Source organism: Strix uralensis, chromosome Z, assembly GCF_047716275.1.
Source record: "Strix uralensis isolate ZFMK-TIS-50842 chromosome Z, bStrUra1, whole genome shotgun sequence".
NCBI classification, from domain to species: Eukaryota; Metazoa; Chordata; class Aves; order Strigiformes; family Strigidae; genus Strix; species Strix uralensis.
In genome coordinates, this window is record NC_134012.1 from 57,856,479 (window position 1) to 57,880,210 (window position 23,732).

General features: G+C 42.7%; 1 protein-coding gene and 1 long non-coding RNA gene across 4 annotated transcripts; one reads left to right on the forward strand and one right to left on the reverse strand.

Moving 5' to 3' along the window:
• The first annotated feature begins 711 nt into the window (after nt 1–711).
• STARD4 (StAR related lipid transfer domain containing 4) lies at nt 712–13,475 on the forward strand. 3 transcript variants are annotated; one of them, XM_074857309.1, is made up of 7 exons: nt 712–783; nt 1,126–1,255; nt 2,914–2,963; nt 4,519–4,645; nt 5,776–5,890; nt 6,444–6,466; nt 11,577–13,475. In XM_074857309.1, the coding sequence occupies exons 2-7, from the start codon at nt 1,151–1,153 to the stop codon at nt 11,619–11,621; spliced, it is 465 nt and encodes a 154-aa protein (XP_074713410.1). In that variant the 5' UTR covers nt 712–783; nt 1,126–1,150; the 3' UTR covers nt 11,622–13,475. The 3 variants fall into 3 exon arrangements, with proteins under 3 accessions (XP_074713410.1, XP_074713408.1, XP_074713409.1); XM_074857307.1 differs by lacking the exon at nt 11,577–13,475 and having other exon boundaries at nt 6,444–10,661; XM_074857308.1 differs by lacking the exons at nt 712–783; nt 11,577–13,475 and adding an exon at nt 851–1,023 and having other exon boundaries at nt 6,444–10,661.
• LOC141938429 (uncharacterized) lies at nt 10,762–21,735 on the reverse strand. Its single transcript, XR_012627278.1, has 5 exons — nt 21,351–21,735; nt 14,931–15,876; nt 14,019–14,557; nt 12,736–12,856; nt 10,762–11,374 (listed from the first exon to the last, which is right to left on the reverse strand). It is a non-coding gene; the product is annotated as an uncharacterized LOC141938429 (long non-coding RNA).
• Nucleotides 21,736–23,732: the final 1,997 nt, after the last annotated feature.

Sequence of the window (23,732 nt, forward strand, 5' to 3'; positions counted from 1 at the left end):
CAAAAGTCATAGCTAACAGCAACGTGGAGCGCTGACCCAGGGAAGACAGTCTTCACTGCTGCTGCCCACTGTATATGCACTTGCAGGACAGGCCTCAGCTGAACAGTGAATCCATAGGACACTTCAACCAGAAAGCTGCAACCCTGTGTAAACCTTTAGAGAGTCAGAGTAAAAAAGCCTTCCCAAAGTGACAGTAACAGGCCACACGTGAGATGAGCCCTGGAGCTGACGTAGCCAGGTGACTGAGGCTGGGTCTGCTCCCAAGCGGTGCTGTGATGTTGTCCTAACGTGCTGTCACCGCAGACAACCGGGGCCAGCCCGGTGTTACCAGGACAGCAGCTGGGTCCCGCCGGGGCCCGTCCCGCCGCCCCGGTGAGGCGAGGCCACGCGAAGCGGGACCGCGCAACGGCGACCGCACCCCCCAGGCCCACCTCGAGCAGCTGTCGAGCTCGCGGAGGCTGCCCTGTGGAGCTTATCCCCGCCCCCTCCCATCACTCCACTCCCTCCACCCAATCAGGACGCCGCGCTCCTCCGCAACAGCGAACGGGAGGGCACCCTCCTTCCTGCGGTTCGTGACGCCGCGGCAGTGACATGCCAACAGGTCGCGTGATACGAGAAGAAGGCGAGCCCCCTCCCCCGCCCCCGGCGGGTCGCGTCGCCATTGGCTGCGGCGAGAGGCCGGCTGCGCTCTCATTGGCTGCCGGCATCGGCCGTTAGGCTGCCGGGCCGGCCGGCAGTGCCGCCAGCGGGGGAGGCGGGGGAGGTGGAAGGCTGCGGCCGTAGGTGAGCGCGGGGCGTCGGGGCCGGGGCCGGGGCTGGAAGAAGCAGCAGCAGCGGGGACTCGGGCCCGTCATGCGCTCCTAACGGCTGCGGAGCTCCGGGCGTGGCCTGGCGCCGTGAGGGCGGCTGTTGGCTCGAGGCCTGCGCCGCCCCGCCGCGCCGAGGGGTCCTGACGGCCGCCCGCTGTCCCCTGAACCAAGCGGGGAGATGTGTGTGTGTGCGGAGGGGGTGGTGATAGTGGTGGTATGTGCTCTCCTGTTCAGAGTGCGTGGATTTAAATGAGTCGTGCTGTTGTTGACGTCCCTAATGTGGTGTCGTGTTCTGATGTGTGTGTCTGTGTAATAGATACCTTTACGCAGGAGGAAAGCAAATGGATCTCCTGCCAAGTTCAGCACCCCTGGCTGCGAAACTGCGGAACACTCTGATTCAGTACCACAGCATCGGAGACAGCGAATGGCGTGTTGCAAAGAAAACTGTGAGTGACCTGGGCGGCTTCATGCATGCGGCCCGATGTGTTCTCTCAAGGAAACTATAGGTCACTTCTTGGGGGAAAATTTATTCTGTATAAAACACGGCTATGAAACATTTATCAAATTCTTGCAGGACTTTTACATGAGAGACCCTGTGAAACCACCCTTCTAGGATCATAGAATCATAGAACCATACAATGGTTTGGGTTGGAAGGGACCATAAAAATCATCTAGTTCCAACCCCCCTGCCATGGGGGCTAAATCAGGTTGCTCAAAGCCCCATCCAGTCTGGCCTTCAACACTTCCAGGGAGGGGGCATCACAACTTCTCATCTCATAGATCTTTAAATGACAGAACGTTTTTTTCCTGTCTACAGACATACTCCGTCATTCCTTCTACCCATTTTCAGGAAAGTATCTCACAGCAGAAGCCTATCTGTGTAGGACTATAAGCTTTTCTTAAAGCAAAATATGAAATACTGTTGGCACTAGCAGTGTTGCAAGATGCTCACTCATAGTTTAAACAAACCTGCCACAGCCTGCAGGTAGGCTCTGCCGGCCTCTGGAATATCTTCTGACTATAATGCTTGAACCCATCATGCTTCAGCTTCCAGATGTTTTCCTCTTAAAAAGTGAGATCATTCTCAATTCTTTCTCTCATGTTGCTTCATGTTTCCATTGCCTTCAGAGCCCCTCATTATCATAAGTTTCCTTCCATGAAAGGGAATGCAGTTTCGGCTTCCTCCGAGCAGTTTGCCATACCCTTCTTTTGAGATACGTGGTTTTTCTGAGTCTTGCTTCATCAAGCTAAATATTTACTAGTGCATCAGTTCTAAGCTGGGTGAATACTTTTTAGTCCTGTCCTGCATAGGAGGTAGAAATGTATTTGGTATCTCAGTGTAGCAACATGGTAAGACTAGTGTGGTAAGTTTCTATCTTTGCGCTTATGTTACAATGGTTTGGGTGGGTCTTGTTGATTTTTTTTTTTCCTTTGTGAGGAGACATTGATGAGGGTCAATTGTTCCAAAGGTAACTTGATTATTTGCAAAATTAACAAATTCCCTGTCTTGAAAGGGAGGAACAGAGTATCCAAACCTGTCGCTCTTGCAAAACACCTACACCATGTCTGCTCTGCTAGTTGCTAAGTCTTATACCTATACCATTGTTTGCCTTTATGTATTTACCTGAATCTCACTGTCTTAAATAATGTTACTCTCCAAATTTTACCCCTGTGAAATTTCCAGTTGGTCTCCCCGCCTCCCTCCCTCCCTCCCTCCCTCCCTCCCTCCCTCCCTCCCTCCCTCCCTCCCTCCCTCCCTCCCTCCCTCCCTCCCTCTCCTGCTTCCTCCCTCCTTCCCTCCTTCCTTCCCAGTAGGCCTGCCAAGCCCTATTTCTGCACAGACTTCTAGCATTTGAAACTGAGAAAGGCAATGGACTGTTTTTTTTTTTAAAGAATGGAAATTTACAAGTAAAAGATGTCTGAAACATCTGCTTCTGTCCTTAAGAAAACTGTACAAAAGCACCCAGGTCACTGAGCACTTTGGGGTGAACCATAGTTAATGGTAAAGTCATTTGCTTTTCTTCAGAAAAAATGATGCATTTTCTGGACATCTTATAACTGTGTGTAAGCAACAGTTAACATCATATCTTCCATTTTCTTTCAGAAAGATGCAACTGTGTGGCGTAAACCATCAAAGGAATTCAGTGGATACCTGTAAGTTTGCCTGCAGAGCAGATACTTTTTTATGGTTCCACAGATGTGTTTTGTAGAATTTTCAAATGAAGGTTGTGGATTCTACAGCCCTCAGCTACACAGATTCTCCAGAGGAGAAGCTAAGTGGATCATCTAGTGTGCCTGACCATTTCTTTTTACTGTTATACTTTGATGCTTTAGTGTTGCGTGGTGTCTAGAACAACAAACAATGAGAACTGTGGAACACACCACAAAACTCCTGTTGGCTGAAGTGGGCAGCAGCATAGGCCCAGACCTTTTAGAAAGATGTTCTGCAAACCACAGAAGGTCCAAAGTGTTATTGGGTGACAATCCAGTCAGTGCTGGGACTGTTACAGTGACAATGGAACTGCAGTAGAGTAAAATATCAACATGTAGTTGTGGGAAAGATGTGTGACATAAAGGCCCTTCTTGTGTGAGTTTCTGTCACTCGGTTCTCTTGGTATCTGTAGGTTTAGGTAAAGAAATAGTTACTAGAAAACAGCACTTTGAAGAAACAAAAAGTTGTGTGAAAAGTTAGTGTTTGAAAGTATCTCAAAGACTGATACACTCCATGGAATTTAAATCCTGTTAAATCTGCAAGAGCTGGTGATCCCAGACACCAAGCATTTGCTGACTCTGTGCAGGACCACAGATACACTGGTGTCAACAGGTTCTGTAAGTTGAACCACTGCCAAGACAGCAGTGGCTGCTATGTGTAGATGAAGACTCCAAGGTTGTGTATACACCTGGTGAAATAAAGGACACTTTGAAGAATGTCCTACCTGAATGAAGAAACACCTACCTAGAAGCCACAGTCCTCTAGTTCTGAGTATACAGCTGAGATGGGCTCTAGCCAGCTAATTATGAGTGAATATGGGTGAACTGCGCAAGTGAATAGATGAATCTGTTGCTTGACTAGTTACCTACTATTAATAAAAACAGCTTAATGAATAAGAAGTATTTTCAAAATAATGTTCCCAATGGGTTCTTCCCCTTAAGGAGCTGGAGGCCCAGTAACTCAAGTAAACAAAATTACTGGTGTCTACTAAAAATATCTGGTAACCAATGAATGTTCTGTAATGTCTTATACCAAATTATTTTATTTGGTACTCTTATACACCACCAAAGCATAACATAGTTTCTCATTAGCTTGGTTCTACTACTACTTTATCAAAAATGTTTTTCCCATTGTATTCCGGCTCTCCTTTCTTTCTGTTTTTAGCTTTACTTGTCCCTGGTGGACTCCCTTGCTTGCCCAGCAAGAAAAGCAAAATAGCAAGTTGTTAGATAAATAAATATGATGATTTTTATTTGAGAAAGGAGTTTGCCATTTACAAAATATTGATTGCAGCATAAGGACAAAGTTTCTTAGAATAATATTTGTTGCAGAGAAGAATAGATGCACCCATAGGTTTTTTTCTGTACTCTTTTTCTGATACAATTGTCCACTGACCGTAACTCCAGGTACAAACGTATTATAGTAAGTGTGCTTGCTAATTAATGGAATATTTATAAAGAATTTCTCACTTTTAAATGTAAACATATGTTTCTCTAGCTACAAAGCTCAAGGAGTGGTGGAAGATGTTACTAATAGAATAGTGGATCATATTCGCCCTGGACCTTACAGGCTAGACTGGGACAGCTTAATGACTACAATGGACATCATGGAAACATTTGAAGAGGTGAAGAGTTGTTTAGATTCCTAAAGGAAATATGTGTAGATGCATACTTGAATTTAACAGTACAGGAGAGCAGTCATTCCAAAAATACTAACATTTTTCTGCTCATTTTCTGCATGCATGTGGGATACTGTGCATATCTGTGGTGCTTATCTGAAGCTTGAAGTTCAGCTTTCCATCAGTGCTAAAAATAAAGGAGTAAAACTTGGTCAGTCACAGTTCTCTTGGACCTGGGAGCTCTGGCAGCCTCTGATAAAATTCACATATAGAGAGTTAGAGCGTGATATTTTATATACCAAAGCCTTTTCATATAAGTTGCTTTCTTCCATACCACAACAAGCAAAATTGTGGGTATTAATAATTCACACATACAGAAGCTGCAACCTCCCATCTTCCTGAAAGTCTGACTTCACTGTGTGCCAGGGTTTTGTGCTAGGAGCCAAAATAGTTCATACTGAGGGGCAGGACTTGCTAAAGAAAGGTAGATTTGAAGTTGATTCCAGAAGAACTGGTAGTCTTCCTTTGGTTACTGAGGACATTCAGTATGACTTCAAAACCTTTTGGACATCTGGCTTGAACATGGATTGGCTTTTGATCTGGTCCTTAAGCAAGATTTCTATGGCAAGGTATTTTTGCTAATCCCTAAAATTTATACAAACTACTGTCTTATAAGAAAGCCTGTTTTGCAGAATTGTTTGCGTTCTGTTTTATTATTCACTTGGTGGATTAAAAGTACTTGAAAGAGCAGCTTAGTACTGAGAGAGGCCTCTTACAATTTATTCATGGTCCTTTCAGACTTCCTAAGTAATGGTTAAGCCATATAAAAAACACATGACTTTCAGTTCCCAGGCATGACACAGTTCTCTAGTTTTAGTCAATATGGTTTAAAGGTGCCAGACATTCTCTGCCCCTGCGGGTCCCAGTTGCAGACTGCAAGTCCTTACAAACTTACAACATTTAGACTGAAAATGACACAGCCATTGAGACCTCACTGAAGTTGTTTTTACAGCATAGTTGACAGAGGCTGCAACCTTTGTGGAAAAGTCTAGCTGCTTACAAGCATAAATTTCCCTGTATTCATTATACAAAGATATTTTTGTTTTCTTACCATCTTTTTTCTGTCACTCAACAAGAACTGCTGTGTGATGCGCTACACCACTGCTGGCCAGCTCTGGAACCTGATAGCACCAAGGGAGTTTGTTGATTTCTCTTACACTACAAACTATGAAGATGGGCTTCTAACGTGTGGTAAGGCACCACTTAGTTGTCTTAATTCTTACTTTGCAACAAATGCTTGGCTTAAGATTTGATTCAAATTAAGTTTAATTCTATAGTAAGCATTCAAAAATGGTGTAATATGGTCTTCAATAAGTATTTCAAAGATATTTTAACATTATACTGATTTAAAGAAGTATAAAAGTTACTGGTTTACCCATGAGCCATCCCTGGGTGCCAGGTTTCACTTATGCCAGCTATTGGACAGGAGTGGTAGAGACAAGTTGAGTGTTCTGACTCAGCTCTTACAGCAAACCGGATGGAGTAACAACTTCAGCTTGCCAGTAAATGGGAGAAATGTCTTTTTAATGTCAGAATTTCTGCTTATTAAGCTCTGCTTGTCTGTTGTGGAGCTTGAATGAAGAGCAGACAACTTTCATGCATGAAAGTACCCAGAAACTTAAAGCATGTCTGTCATTTCTACTAAATTCCCCAAGCAGAAACTTGCACATTTTAAATTTACTGCACCTCTATTTTTTAAGTATCTCAAATTAATTTCCATTTTTTTGTTTGTTTTCCTTGATAGGTATAAGCCTAGACTATGGAGAGGTGAGACCTAACTTTGTTCGTGGATTCAATCACCCTTGTGGTTGGTTCTGTGTCCCTGTTAAGGACTATCCTAGCCACAGTCTTTTGACAGGCTATATTCAGACTGAACTGCGAGGGATGCTACCACAATCTGCAGTAGACACTGCCATGTCTAGTACCCTGGCAAATTTCTACTCTGACCTCAAAAAGGCACTGAAACCAGACAAATAGTGATGTAAAAGCCCATGTATTTCTTGCAATCAAATTATAGTGTTTAGTTAGCATAGATATTAGCTACTGAGTTAAGAGGTAACATTGTTCCTGAATGATACCTGAACCTTTATGTTGAGGGATCCAAACAACTTTACCAAGTACTTTTTGGTGTCATAGTTAGCATACGTTCCTAATCCATGGTGCAAAATTCTGTTTCCTGCTCAGCACTCTGCAGCTGTGTGGGGAGTAGTCTGAATCTAAAAACTCCTAGCTTCCTAGGTAGAAAACACAAGATGTGTGTGTGGGCGTGAAAAATGCAGCATGAACTCAGCTCTCACCAACAGTATTGGGAGTGGAGTGCTCAGGATTTTGCTGGTGAAGGTTGCTGTATAGGCAGCATACACTGAAGATGTAATTTTGTAATATATATATTTTTATATTTACTTAAAATTTTTGATTTTTTTAGTTTGTACAGTTGCATCCATAATTTGTTTTAAAAAATATGCTTTGATTTATCATAGAGATATTACATAGCTAAGTTGTTAAATGTTATTATTCCTAAGAAAGCTATTTGCTCTTGTTAGCAAAAATAAGTATTCATTATTGGCATTTCTTCAATGTTGTTACTGTAATTTAATTAACTGTTGTATATAACAGTCTCAGTGCATAGATAAAGAAATGCCCTTACAGCTGATCCAAAGCTCATTTAAGTCATCAGGTGTCTTTCCATAGTTTTTAGTGGGATTTTAATCACACAGTTGTCAAAACAGCAAACCTCCCATGGATCTTCTATGATACTCTGCACTTCTTTAGAAGTTTTTAAATTTGCATGTAATTGTGTGGGGTTTTTTGTTTTGTTTTCCTTAACTGAAAATCCTGTAATTGTTAAAGCAACAGAACAGACCACTAACTTGCATCAGGTATAGACACTGGTGTAGCCACAACAGCACAGACTGCCAGCATGCTGGTACAATGCACTGCAGTGTTCTGTGGTAATACCCCTAGACTGATCTTTGCAATAAATGAAATTAGCATCTCAAAACATGAGCAACTGAAGGCCAAAGCTCAAGCTGCAGAATTACTCACATCTGTTGGAGGATGGAGGGTCAAATTTTTAAGGGTATTTAGCCACCCAGTGATGCTGACATACACAGCAGGGGCTTTCAGAAGATTACTGTCTGTGCTGCTAGGGACCATTAAAACCTGACATTAAGCTTTTAATGTTGGTATGTGTTATTTGCTCAGGAGAGATTGTAATTATCTCTATGCTTTAGCAGTGCTAGTGGAGGCATTTTAGCTGTGTAGTAGTTAGGGAAAGTACCTTGGAGCCCTAATATTTTGAGGCCAGTTGTATAGATACAATCCAAGGACTGATAATGAACTCCCAGAAGAAAAAAAAAAAATTGAGATGAAAATTGTTCCCCTGCAATATTGCCTATTTTGACACTAGCCACTGTAGCTGAACTCTGAACAACGAGGATGTTTCTTTCTCATTGCTCAAACAGAGGTAGGAAAAACATAACACCAAATATAGTGAGGGGTCTTCCAACATGCTTCATGTATTAAGACATTTAGTACTGTTTAAGACAGTTAAAAACAATGGCATCAAACAGCCTTTGATGTTTTCAGAGGCAGAAGATACCAACTCCCTGTTGGGTTTTGTGTATTCTCCAGTTTCCTTTAAACTCCTTGGTTACCTTCCCATCTTTTCTAACTTCTGGAATTTCACAAGGTGATCTTTCACCACCAAGGACAGTAAGGAATTGGTGTCAGCATACACACTTTTTCCTGAGTGCCAGGGTCCACTCCTTTCTAGCACTGGTACAGAGGCAAGTATGGAAGCCCTAGCAATACTGCTCTGTGGGATGAATGCTGACATGATTATAGAGAAAGCTGAGTGAAGTGCACCCTGTTTGTTCTTCCCAGTTATGAAGACTACATGTGTAGTGAATCTGCATATACATGTCTTCTGTTTTTAAAACTGCTGGGACTGACTAATTGAGAGGTTGTGATACAGATGTATGTAGAGAAAAATATTCCATTGCTCTGTAAAAAGCCGAGTTGAAATCTACACAGAGGCACTTCAGTGCTGAAGAAATGTGTCAAAAGGAGCACAAGACACTTGCAGGATGATGTTTGTACAACAGTAGGCACTGCAGCAAAGATTAAGAGGTCCTTGTTCCAAACATCCATTATAAGGGCTCTGACACCTCTAGAGTATTTAGTGTTCAGTGAAATGGCTTTTATGCTTTCAGTGAAGATAGGCTGATGAAGCACAGAGCAGCTGAAAAAAGATGAATTTGTCTTTAAATGAAAGAAAGTTGCTAGTGTATTTTAAGTATGATCATGTTTTTAATAAAAATTTCTCCATGCAGGTTTCCATTTTATCAACAGAGTTGCTTTCAGTAACAGGCATAGAAATGGAAAGATTTTGTGAACAAGAGTAAAGTTCCTGAAAGCCAAGTAGGCCTTCTCTTTTGCATTGCAGTAATTTATTCCTTAAACACGATGAAACTGGCTTTGTGTGTTTTAACAGATGTAGTCTATTGCTTCTGCCAATGATTCTGAACATTTGAGTGAATAATAGAGTAGAGACTACCCAAGACAAAGAATGGAGGCAGGTTTGGGGTTTTTTAAATCAATAGAAGAGCATAGTATAATTCTCCAGTTTTCAGACAAGGAGAAACCACAGAAGATGCTAACGAATTTTAAAGATTTCTTTTGGGAAATCTCACACTTCTAAACATTTTTCTGATTTAGGAGTGCAGTGATTGACAAAGTATGCTGATTATGCTGCTGAAGCAATGCATAGCTGATACCCTTACAGTCATTGTTCCAAACAGTTCAGTTATAGAGTAATACAGAGCTAGAAGAAAGATGTCAGGTTTCATAGTGTGTTTTATTTATTTGAAACCAAAACTTATTTTCTTTTTATATAGCTAAGAATTGAGAGGAGTGTTAGATCTTGAAGCAAAGCTGTTCTTTAACCAGAGTACATTCAGAAGCAAGAAGACCATAAAATCAAGTACTTGTCCAATCAGAACCTCTTTTCCCACCATGGCATTGTTTTCCTTGTAAGTTAGTGGACAATCTTGATGGAGCCAAGACAGTAAAAACAGGAAAGCAGTTGAAAGTACAAAATGCAAGGAGCCCATGTTTTGCTTATTAGGATGTAGTGGGAGACACAGTAAAATACCTAGTATAGATTTCTGTCATTATCACAGTTAGCAGAATTTCTGCAAGTTTGTGAGATTTGCCAGTATTTAAGTGTTTTTCAGTTAAAAAGGTATATAGTTATTCAAAAGCAACTTCTGAACAAGGTGCCCAAGAATAGCACAGGCCAGTTTTTGCTAGGGAAATGGCATGTATATAGACACATCAAAATTATTTTTATATGACTAGTAATTTTTTTAAAAAACTTACTTTTCCAGGGGTCTAGGCAATATGACAGTCTAATCTTTGGCACTTTAACTAGGTGCTCTGTGTGTGGATGGGAAAGGTGGCTAAATTTCGTGTTTGGCTTCTGTTCCTCATCTGAAACCTCCAGCATTAAACCTTGCCTGTAGTTGTGCTCCTTATTTTACATATGCAGAAGACAGAGATTTGGCTAAATTCAGTTTGGGGGCAGTCCAAGTTACTCTACCACAGCCTGCTAGGAGGTGGATGAGTACTTCAGATAGATACTGTGGGAACAGCACAAGCCCTGATCTCAAATTTGATGAATTTATAAATGTGAAATATGATGAATTTATAAAACATGAAAAGTGTATAATTCCTCCAGTAATCATAAATAACCAGAACTGTTTTGATGGTGTGAGCTGGTGATTCAACATAGGAGGTTTACTGCTGTAAATGTAGCCATAATTCTAGTGAAACCAGTCAAGTTGTGCCTATGTTCAGAAAGTCAGTCAGTGGTTTTAACTGGCAATGTTCAGCACTTAAGAGATTGTATTTATATTTTTAATGCAATTGCAGAATAAATTAAAACATGGATTTCAACAGACTCATGATGTAGCTTTTTCAATACTTGTGCAGGCGTTCAGTTACTTTTTGGGTAGTTACATCTGATCATGTATTTCATCTTCAGCTGCATGGTGATCTCTAATGCTATCAGTTCATCTCCTTAAATTTGAAAGCCAAAAAGCCTATCTTTACTTAGAAACCTGATTTAGCCCAAGGAAGATGCACAGCTCAGATTTCTGCTAAATTGAAATCTCTTGAAAACTGTACAAATAGGATTTTCTCAAAGCTTAAATTCTAAAATTGTATATAGTTTTTTGTCATGACCCCATGATTGCTGTGGAAGAACTTTATTATTTTGTCTTAGTATTACTTACATTTTAGCATGTTTAAGAAATGGTTTATTAATTAATAATCAAAATCAAGTTAATCCAAAACACATGAGCATGTAGCACCTTAACAGGTATATAGATTAGGGTTATAAAACATGCTGCAACACGTATTTTTACATGCATTTAATTAGCACCTACAGAAACTAAGAAAATGCCAGTATCTTATGTATCCTTGTTTTTCTTACTAAGCTTGCATAAAGGCAGAAGACTTCTGCAGCATTTGACTTCAGAGCAGGGTTGCAGCCCTCTTCTGTTGCTGAGAAAAGGAACTGTGACCTCTGTGATACAGCATGCTCTCGTAGGGCATGTATCATGTCATCCTCTCCAAAGTGGGGTAGGAATAGGTACAGAGGCCACTTCAGATCTTTGGAAAATGATTAAGGAGATTAATTTAGAGTTATTTAAAAAAATAGTCATGTTTAAACCCATTTCCTCGTGAAAGAGAATATCTAAGATGGGAGACATAATAACAAATTATGCTAAAATTTAAATATTCTCTAGGAAAGAGTATCTCCTGAAGTCATAGACCACAATTTAAACTCTCTAATACATTCTGCCTTTTCCAGTACTCACTGAACTTTGCTGGTGACTCAGTTTTACAGTACAGGTAGGCACTGATTATTTGTGGGGTTAATATTCCTCGGGATTTTGTCACTAGCAGGGAGAAAACAGGCACAGATGATAATAGCACATGACTGGAGCTACCTGTGCACATTTCACAGCTGACACACACAGCAGGAGATGTCACATCTGGGTTAAGGTGCCCCAAACCCCAACATATCATCCAGAACTGTCTCCTTCAAAGAGATTTTCTTTAAAATTTCTCTTACAGTGAGTCCAGTCGGTATGACTACCTAATGATCCTTGAAAACTTTTCTTTGATACATGCTATTAGGAGATCAGTTGCTGCCCAAACTGTAATCAGAAACTGAGCTTGCTCAGGCCTTCTGCGGACCAGTTTGACTGTGATCTGGAATGCCTGATAGAAAGCATCTCCTGAGCTCTGTACCTGGGTCTGCTGACCTGCCTGCCACCACAGACCCAGCTCTGAGGGCAAATTACTCTGGAAGGCAAATTAGCTCTGGAGAGCAAATTACTATTTTAAGATTCCCTGGCTTTCACAGGGTGTTGATCACAGGTGGCTTTCACAGGAATGCTGCCTTTAATTTGGGTTCCAAGCAAACAGCATTACAGTGTCTTGGTGTTTCTAATTCAAGCTCCAGTGCTCACTGGGGATGCAGGGCAACACTCAAGGCGGTGAATCTGAGCAGTTGCAAACATGAGTACTTTGTCACTTGGGTACCACACAACCGCTCCTCGTCTGTATGCCTAACAGGATTTCGAGTTCCTCACAATTTGGAGGAAGAAGTAAAGAAATCGCAGCATGCCTGTTCACCGGAGCATGAGAAATGTCCCTACAAACCAGCATCTCTTATGCATACAGGATTAAGCATGGAGCCCCTGTGTGCTCAGCCATCTCTGCTGAATTTCATGGTCTCCCTGTCTCCAATCATGCTAATTTAAATGATACAGTTAAACCTGAACATCTGTACAGAAACACAGCCCATTAGTGTTGAGATGCTGAAAGTTTCCCAAGACCAGCAGGTATAATAATCTTCACCAGAAGACTGTTGTACATTGAGGAGTTAGTGACCCACACAGCAGTTAACATGAGCTGGGCCAGGCCTGTGCTGTCCATGTTCCCTGGTTGCAGGATAAACTCACCCAGACAGTGATAGTAGAGGAGACCACGGGCAGCAGCCACGCAATACTGGCGATTACACCACCTGCACGGCCTCCGCTGTATCTGACAGTGCAGCAAGAAGTTCTCATGTGGACATCCTTCCTGCTTGACAGTAGAAATGGTAAGTAGTTGATACACGAAATGATTAACTGTTTTAAGAAAATCCTTTAATAGCTTGAATAACAAAAAATCATGTAACCCTTCCATGGGCAGGATCTGCACAGCATGCTGTGCCAGAGGCCTGTTTGATGCCTCACAATTTAGGGTTCCCGGAATTCAAAGGTATGCAAAATTATCTATACTACCCTCTCTTTATTGTGTTTGCTCTAATAAACAGCACTTTAAATGATACTTTGCAGAAGCCGATTGCCTTTTTACTGGGATCATAAGGAACCAATGCTTCCTGGTGCAAAACAGTAGGCAAGATGAAGAATCAAGTTTTATATTTGCTCTACATGGGCAAAACATCTTTCTGTTCTGCCTGCGTGCCTTCCAGCTCTTACCATGGTAACTGGGCATTTGTGGAAGAGAAATTGAGGAAACCTGATGCCCACCGCATGTTCTACCTACTACATGCCTCTTGCCTGAAGAAATGGAAGTATGATAATGAAAGAAGCAAGGAAGAGGGAAGAGGACTTTCATATATTACCTTTTTCTTAAATGTCAAAGAAAAATATAGAGAATTCACAATGCATGTAAAAATATTAAATAATTTCCCAAACCATCTGCATCCTTGGATATTTTAGACAAAAAGTTACTTGCACATGTACAATGTACATGTACATTTGAAGGAAAAAGGTGTTTTAACTGCTCAGAAGGACATAAGAACTACAAAAACCCAGGGTTTTATAAAGAAGCAGACCGCACCAGGCATGAGCAGAAATGCAGATTTTTGTTAGTTATGAGGCAGAATGGTTTTGTTTAACTTCCCAGCTATCCCAAATTACGGACAGCTACTCTGAGTAGTTCTGTCAGGTTACAGACTTGACAGTTCTTTCTTATGTCCCATTTTCTTGTTTGTCTCAAGCTCGCAATAAAGCCACTGTAATGTTATGCTGTAACATGAGCTTCCACACCACTGTTTGATGTGCTATTTTTAAGAGGTCAGTCCAAAGCCCAAAAATGTTGAGTTCTAGGGGGAACTCAAAGTCTGTAAGACATAGCTCCTACACACTCCTTTTGACTTTCCACTGCCCTTTTCCACTATGTTATAGAGATGGAAGAAGATGATTTCATGAAACTGTAGTAAGAACCTATGTCTCACCTCAGTTTGGGAAACGATTCAACAACATCCATGGAAGTGCCAAATGAGACAGTTTTTCTGGAGCACCATTTGTAAGTCTCGGTCCAGTCGGGATTGCGGTGACGCGCAGAAGAAAGACAAACTCACCCCAGTTTGTTGAAGGGGGGACATTGCCAAGAGCAAACGCTGCCACACTGTGTGCCAGCTCCCAATTTATTCCCGCTTGTTTACATAGGTTTGTTTTTACTTCTACATCCTACTGACCTTCAGGTTTTGTCTGTTTACTGTTCACACGCTCACCATGCATTCTACAGGCAGTGTTCTGGCCTGCTGTTTCTGATGCTCGCAACACAGTGTTCCAAATGTTGCCTCAGTTTCCCACAATCATTCTTCTAACCTCAAGGTCAGTTTACATTTTGCTAACCACCAGTTCTTAATTCCCACATCTCCCTCTTCTTTGTTTTATAGCTTCATTTCCATGGCGATCATTGCAATCAGTCTCGATTTGGCCTTCCGCACTGTGGACAGAAGGTGTCATTCGTGTCGCAGGATGGCAAAACCTGTAAAACAGATCAAACATCCCAGGCCTGCTAAAACCCACATCTGTAGGTTCAGACCTGCAAATTAATGCCAAGGGTTGAGCCATGATAAACTTTTACCTAACTCTCTCATGACATCATCATGCATTAATTTCAAGGATGCCAATTAAACTCAGACATCTGAGTGAAAAAATTAGGCTGATTTCACTCTCAATAATTAAAGGATATAACTAAGTACTACAAAAATAAGCAGTAAGAGAAATACAGAATACTACACTTATTACTATGCATAATTAAACAAGGCAAATGCACCTCATCATTACTACACAATGGGTACTAATATCCAGATCCGCAATTGCTGGGCAGCCCCGGTTGCAGCGAGGATTTGGAGTACCTTTCCCAGCAAGTGGGAAATCCGACACGATGCATCCATCCATAGGTGAGGCATCCAAAGTCACTGTGAGCGGGTCCAGCCTCATGTATCCAAATCAGCAAGCCAGAATAGCTTGCACTTCTCTTTGAGCGGAAACGTCTGGTCTCATCCTCCTGTTGGATTCCACCCAGAGCCTGGCCAGGGCTCGGGGGGGAAAAAACAAGGGAGTTTCTAACAAGGTCAAACACTTCGGTACTTAATCTTTAACACTGCTAAACAAAGAAAGTTGGATACACGTTCTCACAGCATTTCATCCTTATTAATAACTACATTTTGTCTAAGCTACCTCTTTCACTAGTGACTAGTAAGCCTATATATTTCATAATGATCAAATACTAATAATTAATGCTAATAGTAATACAGATTTTACTAATTAATAAAAACTAATAATGGATAATGTTTAGTTATAAAGTTCATCTATAGGTAATGAAGTACACAGTGGTGGAAAATTGGCACAGAACCTACAAGCATTTCATCTTATTCCTGCCTCTTTTCCAGCCAACAAAATATACAGATGAGTTGCACAGACAGTCTAAAATGCAGGTGCTGTGGTGACTGCACACATGCGCCCTCTCCTCCTGTGGACATACACACAGGGGGGCATCTGCATACAATGCTATATTGGCAACATTCAAATGATATGACTGATTCTCTGTGTCTTGAGGAGGAAGCCAAGCTCCTCCAATCCACTGTGTATATCGGGATCCCACTGCTGCCACTGTGTTTTCTGTCATAATTGTTTCAGACTTCTCCAAGTGATAGCTGCAGTCGCCAAGTTCCTAGGGGAACGCAGCCTGCGTGTCGATTCCTGCATCATCAGTTGAGGGGTCTGTGGCATCGGGTTGGAGGGTTGCTCCTTCCAGCTCACGGTATGACTTGACTTTCCTTGCCGGTATCCACTAAGGACCTGTGGGCGATAAAACACAAGCATACCCCCTCCCCCATACCAGCAGATCTACTGGTCCTCTCCAGGTCGGAGACCTGTGGTTTAATTTGTAGTCTGTTGTGGTGCTAAAATGACATTCTGCTGCTGTCAAAGCAAAACAATTTCTGTTTAAGAAATTAAGAGTATATAAAGACATTGCCAGTTGATTATGTGGTGTGTCCAGAGAATTCCCCCTTCTTTGTTTTAAAATCAGGGCTTTTAGTGTAGCATGTGTACATTCAACTATTGCCTGTCCTGTGGGGTTTTGAGGAATACCTGTCTTATGCCAAATCCCCCATTGCTGCAAAAATAATTGTATTTTCCAAGCTGTGTAGCCAGGCCTGTTAGTTTTAATTTCTTTTTGTACCCCCATGTGGCAACTGAGGCACAGACTCTCCATTGAAGTGCAGAAGGAAAATCCTTTATTATTACAATGGTACATACTTATGCTCTCGCTACCTTAGCTCTTACTTCATGATAAGCAAATCAGCAACTAGACAGTTATCAATCCTCTCTCCCAGAAACAGTTCCATACTTTCTCCAAGCTGACTTATCTTTCTTCCAAGGCCTGCTTCTCCTCCAAGCCTTGCTGCTTCTCCAGGCAGGCACAGAGTAGAGCTGGTGCTTCTCCAAGGCAGCACAGGACAGAGCTCCTGCCTGGCTCGCCAAGCGGAGGTCCCTCAAGCAGAGCTATCCAGCTTCACTGAGCTCCCCAGACTGAGCTCTCTGGCCAAGCTGACCAGCCAATGTCGATTTGGCTCTTAAGTATTGAATCTCCCACAGCTGTGCAGGGCTGACAGGCCAGTGCCGACTTGCATCTTAATCATTTACCAGTAACACATGATTTAACTCTTAACATATTAAATCTCCCACAGCTGCACAGACCTGACACTCCCACACCCCCATGCTGACAAAACAGCTTAACCAATGACTCTGTATGTGTATGGCCTTTTCTCCAGAGGCTGCAGTGGCATGTATCAGCCCAGAAAATATATCAACAGTTACATGAACACACTGTAAGCGACCAAGCAATGATATATGCGTTACCTCTGTTTGCCAGATTTCATTGGCTTCCAGGCCTCTGGGATTCACTGCATCGGCAGGAGGGGGTTCCCCGGTCTGCTGGCAGTCCGGGCAAGCTCAGATGATGTCTAAAGCCTGTGATTTAGTGAGGTCAAATGTCTCCTGCAGGCTCCATGTGTTTTGGTGAAAAAAATTGTGAGAAGCCTGAGCTTTTTGAAAGGCTAGCATGGCTGCTACAACTGCATCTGCCTGGACATTGCCTTCTGTCAACAGTTCAGGCAAATCAGTGTGTGACCGAATGGGTGATAAACAGAGGGTGCCAACACTTGTCAATTAATGCTTGCAATCTTAAAAACATAGACAACAGTTTCTTATCATTAATTTCTTTTACTAATGCCAAGGTGCTGTATGACCTTAACAACGTATACTGAGTCAGCGACCATATTTATTTCCTGGTTTGGGAAGGTTTGCAGAGCTAGGATAGCTGCTCGTAATTCAGTTGTCTGTGTGGAGCCCTCTTGATAACATGTACATGTCTGCCATGTTCCGTCTTGTTTCCATGCAATGCCTGCCTTTCCAGTCTTGCCTGAACCATCTAGAAAAAGCTGTTAACGCTGCAGAAAGTGGGGTATGGCTGATCTTTTGTATGATTTTAAGTGGTAAAATCGGTATGTTCTGTAATATCCTATTTGCTGGTAATGTCAAAGATATTCCACCTATAAAATCCACAAAGGCTATCTGAAATGTAATAGATTGCATAAACAAATAGTTAAGCTGTTCCTTAGTACAGGGCAGATGTATGATGTGCAGAGCAAGCCCTGTCAATGCCTGACATCATTCTTGTCCTTTCTTTACCAGGGTAGCACACTGATCCACAAATGGTGTTATTGTTTCTTCTGGGGTTGCTGGTAAAAAAATCCACTCCAAATATAGTAATTCAGGTGCTGTCTGATAAGAGCTGAGGGATAAGGGGCAATAGGATATACAAACATCTTAACAGGTACTTTGACCTGCCAGCAATCTGCCCGGAATTGTTCAATATGCTCACACGCTGTTATTATTTCCCTCCTTGCCTCAGGGGTTATTTGATGTGGAGATGTTAAATCTGGGTCTCCCTTTAGCAAATCAAAAAGATTTTTTAATTGTTGGGTAGCTATACCAAGGTATGGTCACACCCAGTTGACTGTTCCCAACAGTTTCTGGAGGTCATTCGTCGTCGTGGCTTCTATATTAAGACATAGCCTTTGCGGCCTAACAGTACGATAGGTTAATATATGTCCCAAGCACTTCCAGGGTTCTACTTGTTGTATCTTTTCAGGGGCTATCTGAAGCCCTAACTGAACAAGCCAGTTTTGCAATTGCTGATAGCCCTTCTGTAAAGCTTCCTGCTTCTGTGTTGCTAACAGAATGTCATCCATATAACGATATATTACAAGATGAGGGTTTTGTTGTCTAATTGGATTGAGTACTGAGTGAACAGAACGCTGACAAATAGTAGGGCTGTTTTTCATCCCTTGTGGTAATACTTTCCATTGATAACATTTCATGGGCTGTGCATTGTTTATTACAGGTACTGAAAAGGCAAATTTACTCCTATCATTTGGATGTAGTAGAATTGTGAAAAAACAATCCTTAAGATCAATTACAATTAAAAAACAATTCTGAGGTATCATAGTAAGGTTTGGCAAACCCAGTTGTAAAGCTCCCATAGGTTCCGTTACTTCGTTTACTGCTCTGAGGTCCCGTAAAAGTCTCCACTTCCCATCTTTTTTTGGTATTACAAAAATAGGTGTATTCCATGGGCTATTAGAGGGTTCTATGTGTCCTGCTTCTAGCTGTTCGTGGACTAAGTGTTGGTCATGTTGTAATTTCTCCCCTTTTAGGGGCCACTGATCAACCCACACCGGCTTTTGTGCTTTCCAAGTCAGTTGTAGACAGGGGATCACAATTGTGGCCCCTTGCCAAAAGGCTGGTTACATTCCACTGTCCCAACAAATCTCTCCCCCACAGGTTCAAGGGACAATCCATTACATATGGTTGTACCCATCCTTTCTGTCCATCTGGACCCTCCTTAGGCAAGAGCCTCTTACTTTGTTGTGGGGCAGATGTGCCACCTATGCCAGTAACCAAGAGTGAGACATTTTTCAATTCCCAATCTGGTGGCTAGTCACGTTGTGTGATGATAGAAATATCTGCTCCTGTGTCTATAAGACCTTCAAAAGTTCTGCCCTGAATTTTTATTGTCACAATCAGTTTATTTGTCTGAATTGCAGTGGCCCATAGAAGGTCTTTTACTGCTGTACTACTGAATCCAGCAGTACCCCTCTGAGCTGACGCTGCCTGGGGTACCTAGTATGGCAATATTAGAAGTTGAGCTATTTTTCTTCCTGGGGAAAGTAATGAAATCCTGATGTCTGCAACATTACTTTTATCTCACCCTGATAGTCTGCGTCAGTTACCCCGGGAATTACCCTCAGTCCTTGCATGGATGTACTAGATCGATCCAAAAGTAAACCTACCATTCCCGAGGGTAAAGGACCATAGACTCCAGTTGAAACCAGGTGTGTTACATCTGGCTCTTTAAAAATCAGTTCTGTGGTAGTAATGAGATCAAGTCCTGCACTGCTGGCTGTTGCTGCTCAGAGCTCGTTAACTCCTCGACCTGGCTGTGGAATGCTCGAGGATTGCTCCGAGGGGCCTAGGCATTTTTTGGGGTGCTGGACCTCACGCCCCTCCTCCCGTTTCCTGAAAGAGGTATGTCATTCTTATCAAATTTTGATTGACATTGATTAGCCCAGTGAGTTCCTTTCCCACACCTGGGACAAGGTTTAGAAGGTGGTGGGTTTTGTTCCTTTCCTTGTTTACAGACTTTTTAAAAATGTCCCAGTTTTCCACATGAGAAACAAGTTCCCCCAGGTGCTGGTTGCTGTCATCTTCACTACCTATAAGGCTGTGGTGAAGAGCTGCGCCTTGTGGCTCTGGGTACGTACATTTTGGCAAGCTTTCAGATATTCTCCAAGCTCCTGGGTTTTTCCTCTGAGTGGTGTAAGCACCGCTTGACAGTCAGCATTAGCACTGTCATATGCTAGTTGTAATATTAGAGCTTTGGCTGCCTCAGGGTTATCTACCCGATGGGAGATTGCCACCTGTAAACAATCTATAAATTGCCAATATGACTCCTGAGACCCTTGTTGGATGGTTGCAAAGGAACCTGTTTTGCGTTCCCCATAAGGTACCTTTTTCCACGCTATTAAAGCAGCTTGGGAGGCCTGGGTAAACAAGCACTGATCTTGCTGGGCTTGTACAAGAGAGTCTCTATACTGCCCTTCGCCAATCAGCATGTCATAGCCTATTGGTATACTGTCAGCCAAATTTTTCATGGATTGCATTGTACAGAGCTCTGAAAACTCAGTTTTCCAGATAGAATACTGTGCTGGCGTTAATACTGTTTTTATAAGTGCCAGCCAATCCCATGGAACCAGTTGATACCCATGAGTGATTGCCCCCAGTATACCTATTGTAAATGAGTTTTAAAGCCTGATGTCATTAATGCTTTTACGCAGTTCTTTAGAAACCTGGTATGGCAGGGACTCATGCTGCGGCTGCTGACTGGGTTTTAAGATTGCTGGAAATGCCACAGGATCTCTATTGCTCAGTGCCTCCTTAAGACATGTCTCTATCTTAGATTCTCCTCCTTGAATCTCTACCGGGAATACCTCCAGTAGGGGACGTGGAAAATTCAATAAGGAATGTACAGATTGTAATTCCTTATCTTTAACCTTTTCATCCCCGCTTGCTTCTGCCAAGGGGGTAATAGGAGTTAGTTCTTTCTCCTGTCAGGATGAGGTACTGACAGGTTCTGGTACTTCTCCTGAGGTACCGACAGGTTCTGGTATTTCTCCTGTCAGTGGGTGTAAAGCCATGTAAATCACTTGCCAAGTAAGGATGACAGAGGTTGGCAATGCACTCCCTAGGTCTTCATTAGTTTTAAACTCCTGTCCGACCTTCCACCATAATGCTAAATCAAAAGTTTCGTTGACCTGGAACGATTTACGATACTTAAAAATATAGTGCAGTAACTCATGCAATTGGTCATCTGTTACTGAATATCGGGCAGTGTTCAATAAGTTTAAAACTTGTATATAGCGCTTTTGTTGCTTAGAAAACCATGACACCATAATTTACAAGAAAAAGAGAAAGAAAGAAAAACCCCTTATGATTTAAGAGAAAGAGAAGAAAAACCATATGCTAGCAGCTTCCCAAAGATAAGTGCTGCTGCCTGGCACCCACCAGATAACTTAAGAGAAGGAAATCAGCAGCTTCCTGCAGCCAGGCACTGCTGTCTGGTAGTTAAAGAAAAAAAAAAAAGCCCCTTCTATAATTTCGTATGTCGGCAGCTTTCCCAATGCTGGGTGCTGCTATCTGGTACTTACCAGTGGAATGAATGTTGAAGTCTGGACGCCACTTTCCTCCTTTGCATATAAGCACACCGCCGTCTTCTTCAGTTTTTCGGACAGCTCACACGGGGCCCCATTTGTAAGTCTCGGTCCAGCCAGCATCAGGGCAATGCGCAGAAGAAAGACAAACTCACACCAGTTTGTTGAAGGGGGTACATTGCCAAGAGCAAACGCTGCCACACTGTGTGCCAGCTCCCAATTTATTCCCGCTTGTTTACATAGGTTTGTTTTTACTTCTACATCCTACTGACCTTCAGGTTTTGTCTGTTTACTGTTCACACGCTCACCATGCATTCTACAGGCGGTGTTCTGGCCTGCTGTTTCTGACGCTTGCAACACAGTGTTCCAAATGTTGCCTCAGTTTCCCACAATCATTCTTCTAACCTCAAGGTCAGTTTACATTTTGCTAACCACCAGTTCCTAATTTCCACACACCATTACCACACAGAAGGTCTTGCAGAGCTTATCGTCATTTACTCAGGGGTTTTGAATAATCATCTCCCACAAAGGGGTGTGAAAAGACTCTGCATTCAAGCAGTCTGCAAACCTAAGGAGTTGTAGGTGGCAGGAATAACAATCTGTGCCAGTACAAGACAGTGGCCAACTGGACACGCAGCCGTTCTGCAGACCCATGGCAGTTGTGGCCCATGGCAAACTAAGCAGGAGGGAACACCACTGAGGGTGCTATATGACAGATATGAAAACAACAGAGAAACAAAAAATAACCCTTCCAACACGTCAGTCTTGCCAAGGCCTTTGCTCAGGTACTAATGCAGCTTTGGTCTATATAGGTTTTGGCTACACAGTTCAAGACAGAGAGTAGTCAATTACAGGGAGAAAATCTGTATGCAAGCAAGAAGGGCAGTGAGAGGCCTAGGGTGCATGACCTGTGGGGAAGGACTTAGTTTGTGCTGCTGAGAGAGGAGGATGCTGAACAAAGAAGAATTTTAATAACCTTTGGATTCATAAGAAATGCTTGCAGAAAACAGATCACCATGATAGACGAAATGTTAATGGCAACAAAAAGACTCAGAACTTTATAAAATACTTTGCAGTCATAAGAGTAGCAATAGTATCTGGTAGATTGCAAAAGGAAGTGGCAATGTCTTCATTGCTGTAGGTCTTTAAAAACAAGTGTGACAAGCATCTTGTCTAACCCTCTCTGGGGCACAGGGATAGCCTGGACAACCTTACAAAGGTCTTTCACACAGAATCACAGAATCATTCAGGTTGGAAAAGACCCTTGGGATCATCGAGTCCAACCATCAGCCCTACCCTACAAAGTTCTCCCCTACACCATATCCCCCAACATCTCATCCAAATGACCCTTAAACACATCCAGGGATGGTGACTCCACCACCTCCCTGGGCAGCCTATTCCACTGTCTGACCACTCTTTCTGTGAAAAATTTTTTCCTAATGTCCAGTCCAAACCTCCCCTGTTGCAGTTTAAAGCCATTCCCTCTTGTTCCATCGCTAACTACCTGTGAGAAGAGACCAGCACCAACCTCTCTACAATGTCCTTTCAGGTAGGTGTAGAGAGTGATGAGGTCTCCCCTCAGCCTTCTCCTCCTCAGATGGAACAGTCCCTGCTCCTTCAATCGCGCCTCATAGGATTTATTCTCCAGGCCCTTCACCAGCTTCGTTGCCCTCCTCTGCACTCGCTCCAGCACCTCGATATCTCTCTGGTATTGAGGTGCCCAAAACTGGACACAATACTCCAGGTGTGGCCTCACCAGTGCAGAATACAGGGGGACTATCACCTCCCTACTTCTGCTGGTCACACTATTTCTAATCCAAGCCAGGATGCCGTTGGCTTTCTTGGCCACCTGGGCACACTGCTGGCTCATGTTCAGCTGCTTGTCAATTAGAACCCCCAGATCCTTCTCTTCCAGACAGCTCTCCAGCCACACCTCCCCAAGCCTGTAGCGATGCATGGGGTTGTTGTGGCCCAAGTGCAGGACCTGGCACTTGGCCTTGTTGAAGCTCATCCCGTTGATGTTGGCCCACCAATCCAACCTATCCAAGTCTCTGTAGAGCCTCCCTATCCTCATGCAGATTGACACTCCCACTTAACTTGGTGCCATCTGCAAGTTTACTGATGATACACTCTATGTCCTTATCAAGATCATCAATAAAGATGTTGAACAGAAATGGCCCCAACATCGAGCCCTGAGAAACATCACTTGTGACCGGCCACCAGCTGGATTTAGCTCCATTGACCATCACTCTTTGGGACCATCCATCCATTCATCCAGTGCTTGACCCAGCAGACCGTTCGTTCATCCAGGCCATGAGCAGTCAGTTTTTCTATGAGAATTCTATGGGGAACTGTGTCAAATGCTTTTTGAAAATGCAG

What these genes read in the sequence shown, in the direction of transcription:
- STARD4 (XM_074857307.1), top strand. Translation starts at nt 1,151, where the DNA reads ATGGATCTCCTGCCAAGTTCAGCACCCCTGGCTGCGAAACTGCGGAAC. An exon ending in GGCGTGTTGCAAAGAAAACT is followed by an intron (nt 1,256 to 2,913) that starts GTGAGTGACCTG and finishes ATTTTCTTTCAG; the next exon opens with AAAGATGCAACTGTGTGGCG. An exon ending in AAGGAATTCAGTGGATACCT is followed by an intron (nt 2,964 to 4,518) that starts GTAAGTTTGCCT and finishes ATGTTTCTCTAG; the next exon opens with CTACAAAGCTCAAGGAGTGG.